Source organism: Chinchilla lanigera, unplaced genomic scaffold, assembly GCF_000276665.1.
Source record: "Chinchilla lanigera isolate Chin_1 unplaced genomic scaffold, ChiLan1.0 scaffold00012, whole genome shotgun sequence".
Classification (NCBI taxonomy): Eukaryota; Metazoa; Chordata; class Mammalia; order Rodentia; family Chinchillidae; genus Chinchilla; species Chinchilla lanigera.
Window position 1 is genome coordinate 4,376,643 of NW_004955413.1, and position 10,394 is coordinate 4,387,036.

At 56.6% G+C, this 10,394-nt stretch overlaps 2 protein-coding genes across 2 annotated transcripts; both read left to right on the top strand.

The window, feature by feature from the left end:
• Positions 1-312: 312 nt before the first annotated feature.
• Ptms (parathymosin) lies at positions 313-1,611 on the top strand (the record flags this gene model as incomplete). Its single annotated transcript, XM_013511349.1, is given in 4 exon segments — positions 313-384; positions 598-676; positions 832-893; positions 1,067-1,611. Coding segments are annotated over 4 exon segments (264 nt in total), but the record flags the coding sequence as incomplete, so codon positions are not given.
• Positions 1,612-2,886: 1,275 nt separating this feature from the next.
• Positions 2,887-8,814, top strand: Lag3 (lymphocyte-activation gene 3). Its single transcript, XM_005378825.1, has 8 exons — positions 2,887-3,260; positions 3,539-3,686; positions 4,058-4,353; positions 4,852-5,115; positions 5,556-5,831; positions 7,513-7,752; positions 8,159-8,289; positions 8,574-8,814. The coding sequence occupies exons 1-8, from the start codon at positions 3,203-3,205 to the stop codon at positions 8,748-8,750; spliced, it is 1,590 nt and encodes a 529-aa protein (XP_005378882.1). The 5' UTR covers positions 2,887-3,202; the 3' UTR covers positions 8,751-8,814.
• Positions 8,815-10,394: the final 1,580 nt, after the last annotated feature.

Consider the following 10,394-nt stretch of genomic DNA (forward strand, 5'->3'; position numbering starts at 1 on the left):
GCGCCTGCAGATGGAGGGGATTTGCTTTACTGAGCTGAACTCTTCGGCCAGACAGGTTGGAAGAATTTGACAGGGTGGGAAAGGCTATCCGCTCTCCTTTTTTCATTTTTCCACACTGTGTGGGTTGTAGGGAAGGGATCTGGTGTTAGCCCCTCTGTGGCCCTAATACCAAGACCTGGGACCTCTGTTCTGTCATCTGTGACTTCCTTCACATTGCAAACCTCTGAGCTCCCTCAGCGAAGGAGAAAGGGCTAGAGGGATGCAAGGGCTGCCTGGCGTTGTGGTGAGAGAAAGGTGACTTCTTCCTTGTAGGACCTGAAGGAGAAGAAGGAGAAGGTGGAGGAGAAGGCAAGCCGGAAAGAACGGAAGAAAGAAGTGGTGGAGGTATGGAGGGGTTGGGGGAGAGGCCCACACCTGCCTGTCTTCTCTCCCCATTGTCTCACCCTTCATCACCTTCCTGGGGTCTGGGTCCTGCCATGTCCTCAACCCCTCCCATCATCACTGTCCCATCCTGAGCCCCCTCCCAAGTCCTTGAGTCACCCAGTGGGTGAGGGCACACAGCCACCCTGATGCCACTCCCTTTCCTGATCCCCACAGGAAGAGGAGAACGGCGCTGAGGAGGAAGAGGAGGAAACTGCTGAGGATGGAGAGGAAGAGGATGACGGGGATGAAGAAGGTGGGGAGCGGCAGGGGAGACTGGGCTGAGAATTGGGGCTTACAGGAGCAGCGCCAGGGTGGGTTTGAAGACTTGGAACAGGGCTGAGGGCGACCACAGGGGCTCTCTGCCGGGGCTTCCTGCCCTTCCCCAATGACCCGTTTCTGGCTCCTCAGATGAGGAAGAAGAAGAAGAGGATGACGAAGGGCCCGCGCTGAAGAGAGCTGCCGAAGAGGAGGTTTGGGCTGGCTGTGGGCCTGAGGGGCGCCAGGGATGCAGCAGGGCTGGGCGCCTGATGAATTTGGACCCAGATCCGATTGGTGGCACGGGTGGGGGCTGGAGCAGGCCGGCAGGGACAGGGGCGGTCCCCTCTCTATTTTACAGCTACCCAAACTCTCTCCCTCTCCACAGGATGAAGCAGATCCGAAGCGGCAGAAGACAGAAAATGGGGCATCGGCATGAGCCCCTACCACGGGGCTGGGGGTGGGAGGTCCCTCGGGGTCTGGAGGTGGGGGTGGGAACAGACCAGTACAGCCACCTGTCACCTGGCTCCTTGCTCTGGGCTGTGCCCCAGAGCTGCCACCCTCTTCTTTCTTCCCAGCCCTCTCATTTCTGCCTCTCCAGACACTGCCCTGCCCTCACTATGCCATCCCTCCACCTCCTGAGCTCCCCAGCTGGTCCCGTCCCCCCATCCTTCCTTGCTCTCTTCTCCCTTCCCCCACTCAGCCTACCGTCCCTGTCCTGGGGTAGCCTCTCCCCTCTGCCCCCTGCATCCCACAGCCTCACATCCTATCCATCCCTCTCCTGCCTGATCCCTGGGTCTCCCTCAGATCCCCTCCTCTCAGACAGCGCCAGGCCGGGGTGGGGCCGGGGTTGGGGCCGAGCCCCACAGCTGCCCCCCTCCCCTCCCCTTTTTGTATAATTTAATAAAGAAATGGTCGCGCTTCTGTTTTTAACCTGTGTCCTGCCTTGGGGGGCAGTTTCAGTCAGTGGGAGGGAAGGGTGGAGAGGGAGGAGGGAGGCTGACCACACCTGAGATTTGGGGAGTTATACCAACCTTCCCCAGGTGGATTGGGAGCTCAACTCTTGAGAGAGAGAGAGCTGACCTGTGTTCCTGTTTGGGTTCTTGGGGATGCTCCTCCCCAGTAACACTTCCCTGCTAACCCACATGAGATCTAGACACTGCTGAGCCCAGTGGAAAGCTACCAGATCTATTGTGCTGAACCAGGCAAATGGAAACAGCCTTAGAAACAGGAAGTCCCGCCCCTGGAGTGGGACAGACTGGTAGGCCTGGGTCTCACCCTTCTAGGATCTCCCAGGAGAAGGGCCTGGCAAAGAAGATATCTTCTGCCTGACATTCCGGAAGCAAGTTCTTTCTGACAAGGGCGAACCCTGGGGCTTCTTATTCCTGGGCTTGTCCCTTTGTCACCCGCTCCTCAGCTTTCCCTGCTGGGCTGCTGGGCTGGGCTGGGCTGGGCTGGGCTGGGGTAGGGAGCAAGAGCTAGCTTGTAACCCTGGCTGTTTTTCTTGGGTTTGACTTGCTCCACTATTTTTTTTCCAAATTTGTGTCACGTTTACCCTCTCAGTACAGAACCTATAGATTGGAGGAAACTTTGGAGGGAGGAGAGGTACCCACAGCCAGTACTGTTAACCAACAAAAAGAGACCCATAACACCCAGGGTTAGAACCACATAGCACAATTTTTCTGTCTTCACACTCCCTGGCCATGGTAAACTAATTTCTCTGAGCCTCAGTTTCCCCATCTGTACAATGGAGGGAAGCATTAGATTTTCCAAGTTACCATATGTAGTGTCCAACATGGTGCTTGGGGCAGAACGCAGAAGGAAGCCTCCTTGTGTAACTTCTACCCCCTCCCCCTTGGCATCCCCTTGCCCAGGTCTGTCTTGTTGGGTGCAGGGCAGCTTCCTGCCCACTCTGATCCAGAAGCCACACGGGCCGCTGGGTAGCAAGGTCTACAGGGTGAGGGAGTTCTGAGAGGAGGAGCACAGGAAAGACCCAGCAGGTGATGTGCAAGTAGGTAGCAAGGGAGGGACCGTGCACAGCGCAGGGAAGGGGCGAGGAGAGGGCTGTGGGGAGACCCAGGTCTGAGGAAGTAAACAAGGAGACTGCCACCACAGGGGTGCAGGGTGCTGCTGCTGGGAATCGGCCCCCTCAGACTTTCCACTGCGAAGTGAAACCATGAGCCCTGGGTGTCGGGGGGCGGGCAGCGTGGAGGGGAAGTGGGGAAGGTGGAGGGAGACTTAAGGACCGGGTCAGGGCCCTGGAGCAGCACAGCAGCATCCAGCTCCTGACAGCCACCTTTCCTCCAGACTGCGCTCTGCCATCGACCAGCCTGGTCCCCAGGGTGCCCCGGCCCCTGGCCTCCAGCCTCCATCACTGGTCCTCCCCACTCGCTCCGCAGGCCTCTGAAGGGTTCCCTTTCCGCTAGCTCCCCTCTCTCCATTGCTCTCTGCACAACTTTTCTTGGTCGCCTCTCCCCTTGCTGAGCTCCCTCTGGAGGTTGAGCCTGGCTCAGCCACAGGGGAGATGGGGTGGACTCAGTTCCTGGGCTTGGCGCTTCTCCAACTGCTGTGGGTGGCTCCAGGTAAGGGGGGATGGGGGCAGGGTGCCCTCTCGACCCACGGGAGGGTCAGCAGAGATCTCCATGGTCTCTCAAGGGTCCCTTGGTCCTGAGCTCTGTGGTGGGGTCAGGGGCGGTTTTTCCACTGCCAGAGCCTCTCCTCAGTCTCCCCCGTGGCAGGGAAAGGAAGGGCACCCAAGCCCTTTTCTGTCCTGTTTCTCCCGTGGGAAGCGCCGAGGCCCGTCTGTAGCCCTGTCTCTTGACTCATGGCTCCTCTCTCGGCCTCTCTTTTGCTCCCGCAGTGGAGGCTTCAGGGCCTGAGAAAGAGGTCACTGTGGTGTGGGCTCAGGAGGGGGCTCCTGCCCAGCTCCCCTGCAGCCCCACAATCCCCCTCCAAGATTCCAGCCTTCTGCGAAGAGGAGGGGTCACTTGGCAGCATCAACCAGACAGGTACGCATCCCAAACCTGGAAACAGGTGCTCCCAATCCCGCACTAAGGGCATCGGGACACAACCCCCTTCCCACTTCCAAGCCTGCCCTGTACCCTCCCCTGAGGGGCTCGCCCCCCGCCCCAACCAGTGACCAGTCCTCCCTTGCCCTCTGCCTGCAGCCTGCCTCCTCACACTTGCATCCCCTAGCAGGCAACCTCATCAGCAGTGCTTGGTGCCAGCCCAAAGGCAGAGGGCACAGGGTGGGGGTGGGGATGGCCCGTGCTTCAGGGATCCTTCGGGGCTGGCTGGTGCACTCTCAAAGTGTGGCTCGCTGCGTCTTCTTGGCTTCTCACCCCTCGACGTTCTCAATCCCACTCTCTCCCCTGCACAGTGGCCCAGCCGCTCCCGCCCCCGCTCGGCCCTGGAACCTCGGCCCTCGTCCGGAGGAGGCGCCCACCCCGCAGCGCTACACGGTGCTGAGCGTGGCCCCCGGCGGCCTGCGCAGCGGGCGGCTCCCCCTGCAACCGCGCGTGCAGCTGGACGAGCGCGGCCTCCAGCGCGGCGACTTCTCGCTGTGGCTGCGCCCGGCCCTGCGCGCCGACGCCGGCGAGTACCACGCCGCCGTGCGCCTCCTCCGGGACCGCGCGCTCACCTGCCGGCTCCGTCTGCGCGTGGGCCAGGCCTCGAGTAGGTGGGCGGGACAGGGACAGGGACAGGGACTCGGGCTGGAAACCAGGCCTTCCCATTCCCAGGGCGGCAGGAGGGGCTGCTGCCGGCGCTGACCCCTAGATGCTGCCCGAGGGCCCCAGGAAGGAGTGAGAGCAGGTACCCCCAAGAGCACTGGAATGGGACCTAGAGAGGCTGTTCACCCTCGAGCCCCTCCCCCACCCTCAGCGGGAGTGCGGGGTGGAGGTGGGGGGGTTGGGGGAGGGCGTAGGGCTGAGGTGCTTCATTGCAGGTCTGTGCTCAGGGCGGTGGGCTTAGTGGGGGTCCTCAAGCGAGGTCTGCAGAAAGGGAGGAGCCAAGTAAATCCGAGGCAAGGGGCAGAGCAAAGCAGTGTGGGAACTCTTCAGGGGTCCGCTTTAACACCTCTGGCACTGAGCTGGAGGGGAGGAGGGAGAAGCCCAGTGGCCTCCAGCTTGGTTGGCGGCTGGGGTTGATACAGCCTTCCTTGTCCCTGCCCAGTGACGGCCAGCCCTGCCGGACCTCTCAGGACCTCTGACTGGGTCATCTTGAACTGCTCCTTCAGCCGTCCAGACCGCCCGGCCTCTGTCCACTGGTTCCGGGGTCCAGGCCATGTCCCTGTCCAGAAGTCTTCGCACCACCACTCAATGGAAAGCTTCCTCTTCCTGCCCCAAGTCAGCCCCTTAGACTCTGGGGTCTGGGGCTGCATCCTCACCTACAGAGATGGCTTCAAAGTCCGGATCACACACAACCTCACTGTTCAGGGTAACTCCCCTCATCTGCCTTTACACCCGACCACAACCCCTTCCTGCGCGCATCTCTTCCCCTGACTCATGGGTCCCTGAACTAGGTTCTCGGCAGCGAACGTCACTCCTGGGCCCTCTGGTCCTTGGCCAGTGCATGACCCCATCCTTTCCTCTGCAGGAGCCAGCTGCACTGGCTCCCCTTCTAGCGCCATCTGGCCTCACCTGCCAGCCTTGGGTCTGCTGGCCTGGCCCACTCAGCCCACTCTGGGGCTCTGAGTGTCCTCAGTTTATGCATCTTATTCTGCTCCTTAGCACGCTTCACAGCCCCCATCTCCCTCACTTTTCTACCTCCCTTCCCTACCAGGTACACAACTCTCGACCCCTGGACTTCTTCTCTTCAGCACACTGGCCCCACTGCATCCCCCTGGGCTTTAACTTTGGGTTCTATTTCTTCTCTAGGTCCAGACCCCCCAACCCCCTTGATGGTATACACTGGAGCAGGTTCCAGAGCAGAATTACCATGTCACCTGCCTCCTGGTGTGACAACCCAGTCTTCCCCCATGGCCCTGTGGGCGCCTCCTGGTGGAGGCCCAGACATCCCCGTGGCTGGAGACAATGGCAACTTCACCCTTCGACTAGAGGCTGTGAGCCTGGCCCAGGCTGGGACCTACACTTGCCGTATCCATCTACAAGGGCAGCAGCTCAGTGCCATGGTCACTTTGGCAGTCATCACAGGTCAGCACCAGGTGGGAAAGGAGCAGCTCCTGTCCCAGGGGAGCAAGGACAGGGAGGCAAGGTTGGCTGGTTAAAAGCTAAGTAAATCTACCCTATGATCCCAGGCCACTGGGCACAAGCTGTGGCCTCTTTTCTCACCCCATGATAAAGAACTGAAACTGAAAATCTCCCTTGAGTCACAGAATAAGTGTTCCACTCTTCTCTAAGGGACTCCCCTGCTCTGAATTGGTGGGAGGGTCTGAGAAGTTAGAAGAGGAGGTGGCAAAATTTGAATGTTTCAAAAGAGGTGAATAGATTTCTAAAATCCTCATCTGTTTTGGGGTCAGGGTTTGGGTTAAAGTTGCAGGAAGTGGCCTGGATTTGGAAGGAGTTAATAAATCAGTCCCTTGGTCAGCAAATATTTACTGAACAAGGGTTTTCCAAGACAGTATAAAACAAACACAGAAAAAAAAATTACTCAAAGTGTGTGTTCATTGATTGGTGATTATTAGCCATGACAGGTTAGCTACATCGGCAGTGTTCCCGAGACCACTGAACATAGCATCACTTAGTAGGTGCTTAATAAGGTACCTTAGCTGCATGAATAAATGAAAAAGCTAACGAATAGTTCATGTCCTGAATGCAATCTTGACTTTCCACCTACTTCCTGAATATCTTTCCCTCGCTATTAGACCACTCCTTAGCCTCACCCTGGACCCTGCCTTTTCGTTATGTCAATCCTCTTGCTGATTTAGCCTGTTATTTATGCTGCTGGACTCCCAGTGCCTCAGATCCTGGTCTCCTCTTTCCCTGAGTCCATTCGGTCACCAAAGCCCACTCATTCTTCCTGTCTAGTGTCTTAATTCAATGGAAGAGATAGTTATCCTTGCTTTACAAAAAAGGGATGTTTTCAAAATCACATAGCAGGAAGTGCCATACTGAGACTAAACTCAGGAATCTGTGTCACCAAACCTTTTCTCTCCCCACAGGCCATGTCAAGGCCAAGACCCTTTGTCACATGTCTCCTCCTGTCCCCCTGCCACTGAACAGCTTGGAGAATGCTCTGTCTCTAGGTCAATGGGGTGGTTCACCATTCTCTAAATATTGAGAAAGGGAGATGAAATACATCCAGGGTCACCACAAGGCAGGGGACACTGATGCAAGCCAGATCATGGAAGGAGGAAAATTGCAAAGTATATCAGCTCATCTAACTGATACTGAGGGTCTGAGAACTTCAGGAGAAAGTATTGTAAAAGAATCTGCAATAATATTTCCTCTGTGGCCTTCAGAGTCAGTTTAAGTTTGAACATTGCCCTGGAGAGCTTGGAATGTTTTGGAGTAGGTGAGCAACCTGACCAGAACATCCTCATGTTAAGATTCATTTGGGTCTAGCATGCCGGTGCGTTCCTGTAATCCCAGCACTCGGGAGGCTGAAGTAGGAGGACCAGAAGTTTAAGACCAGTGCAGGCAATTTAGTAAGACTGTCTCAAAACAAAATTAGAAAAATAGCTGGAAATGTAGCTCAGTGGTAAAGTGCCCCTGACTTTGGTCCCCAACAAAAAGATTAATTTGGCTGTGACCTGATTTCCTCCCAGCCCTACCCAGTCGGAACCTTGGTGGAGGAGGAGAGACTTGAGATTGAACCTGTGGTAACAAGCAAGGGCATCAGGACTCCAAGAGATCTCTCGTTTAATTTTTTCAGTGACTCCCAAATCTTCTGGGTTACCTGGCTCCCTGGGGAGACTCCTGTGTGAGGTGACCCCAGCATCTGGATGCGAGCGCTTTGTGTGGAACCCGCTGGACAGGGAGTCCAGAAGGAGTTTCCCAGGACCCTGGCTGGAGATGCCTGAGGACAAGCTCCTTTCCCAGCCCTGGCAGTGCCAGGTGCACCAGGAGAAGAGACTTATTGGAGCAGTGATGTATATCCCAGAGTCCAGGCCAGGTCTGAAGCCCCCCAATGCCAAGTCCACAACTCCTAAGCAGTCATCTTGGTGCCCCTTCCAGACCTTACTTCCAGCTACTCTCCTTGCCCAGCTCTTTTCGCTCGGTCAGGGACCTGACCCCAACCTCCTTTTAGGCCTGACCCATTTGTTACTTACATCGTTTTGTTTTGTTTTTGTTTTTTTTTTTCCGGTACTGGGAATTGAACTCACGACCCTGCACTTGCCAGGCAGGCACTGTGCCTCTGAGCTAAATTCCCAGCCCCCTTGGCCTGACCCATTTGGATCATTATTTAGCTGAAAGATGCTGCACAAGTCCCTTAAATCCTCCGGACCCAACTGCATCTGTCAAGTAGGGGGAGGGGCACCCATCCCTGACCTGTGCCTGATTCTTTGCTTTCTCCATAGGTGCTCAGCATGCTGGGAGAGCCCCACATGCCCTCAGAGCAGGCCAGCTCCCTCTCTTTCTCGTCCTGAGTACCCTTTCATTGCTTCTTTTGGTGACTGGAGCATTTGGCTTTCACCTTTGGAAAACACAGGTGAGCCAGAGACACACTCTGACCCCCTGACTTCCTTTTGTTCAGTCCTCAGAGTGGGTCTGGCACTGCTTCGTCAGTCAGGAAAGATGACCAAGGAGGGCCCTGGACTGGCCATCAGAGCCCTTCTTCATAGGCCTGCACATTTCAGGGTGCTTCTGTACCTGGGAAGGGATTGAGAAGGCCCTGGACCAAACAGACAGACAGGCTCAGTATCTTTCCTGTTCCTCTTGCCTTCATCCTTTGCCTCCTCCCACTCCCCCATCTCCCTCCCTCTCTTCCCACAGTGGAGATTGAGAAGATTTTCTGCCTTAGAGCTTGGGATTCGCCCTCCTCAGGCTGAGAGCAAGATCGAGGAAGTGGAGCCAGAGCCAGAGCTGGAGCCAGAGCCAGAGCCAGAGACAGAGCTGGGGCCACAGCCACAGCTGGAGCCACGGCCACAGCTGGATCCTGGGCAGCTCTGACCTGGAGCGGAGGCAGCAGCAGATCCTCGCAGCTCAGCCCGAATAAACCCCCTGTCAGCAGCAAGCCTCAGTCTGGCTGTTTCTTGTGCGCTGAAGGTTCCTGTCTCTCCCAGCCTCTGGGGGCTCCCTTTTCCCACTCCAGCCTCCTAACCTACTTTCCCCAGCCAGTCTTCCTCAGCTTCCCCTTTTCTGTTTCTGGCTTCTTTGTCTCTCCCTCGGTCTTTCTCCTGCTCGCTGTCTGGGCAATCGTTTTCCTCAAGCTCCGAAAAGCCCTTCCCTCGGACCTCGGCAGCCCCCTTCTCCACCCTTCCACATTGTGCGGGCTGCCCTGGTTTCCTTTTATCTTTTTGTCCCTGTGGCTCAGCCCATGCCTAGCTGCCCTTCAGCACTGGTGCTCAGCCCCCGGGCTTGCAGCAGGCCTCGCACGTTTGCACGCGTGCGCACACGCATCCACCCGCAGGCACACAGGAGCCCAGCCCGTCAAGTCCTCGGAGAGATCCCGACTCACCAACTTTCTGGCAGCTGGCTGAGGCTCCTGCCCCGCCCCGCCCCCACGGTCTTCCTACCCGGGTCGCTTTTCTAGCCACAGGCGTGAGAAAACACTGCCACCCCGTGGTCGCTGCTTGTTATGCCCCATCAGAGGTCCCCGGGCAGGCGGTGGCAGCTGCTTATCCCACCCCGCACAGATCTCGGCGTGGGAAGGTACTGCCTTTGTGGTGTGCACATTGTGTATGCAGCGTGTGAGTGTGCACCAAGGAGCTGTCACATGTTCTGTGCACCCCACAGGACAGGCACTGAACAATGCCTGCTTCTAGAGACACAGTGCCCATCCTGGCAAGGTTACAATCTGAGTCTGACGAAGTCAAGGACTGTGAACAAAACCCACAGGGAGGGAGAGCAGCAGCTAGCAAGACAGCTGGCTGCTACTCCAGCTCTGGTAGTCAGGAGTTCTACCTTCTTGCCCTGGTTCTGCTGCTGTGACTGACACCATTCTCCCTGAGCCTTAGTTTCCCCACTTACTAAATAGGGAAATTGCCAGGCACAGGGACGTACACCTATAGTCCCAGCTATTTGGGAGGCCGAGGCAGGAGGATTGCTTGAGCCCAGGAATTCAGGGCCACCCTAAGCAATATAGCACATCCAGTCTCAAAAATAAGTAAGTAAATGAAAATAACCCACAGAAATGGGTCATTGTCAATACGAGATGACAGAGGAGGGCTTTGACAGCTGTGAAATGTTCCATATATGTATTTACCAGATTATCCATTTGTAAAGGAAAAAATAGCCCTTCTCTTCTGCCAGTAATAAAAGGTAGATGTCATGGCCCACACCTGTAACCCAAGCACCGAGGGTTGAAAGTTGGAGCCCAGTCTGGACAATTTATGATTAGGGAGAGGCTGTCTGGCGGAAAGGGGAGGTGGGAACTGGGGATATAGCTCAGTGCAAAGGGGCTGAGTTCAATTCCCAGTAACAATAACAATGAAAATATGGAAGGGCCCTCACCTGTCAGTGCCCCTCCGTCCGTGAGCCACGTAGATAGCCCTTTCTACAGAGCACACTGGGCCTTGGCCCTGGAAACCCTCAGGCCTGGTCCAGGGACTGAGACCTCTGCCTGTGACAGGGGTGGGCCCTGGATTTTGCTGC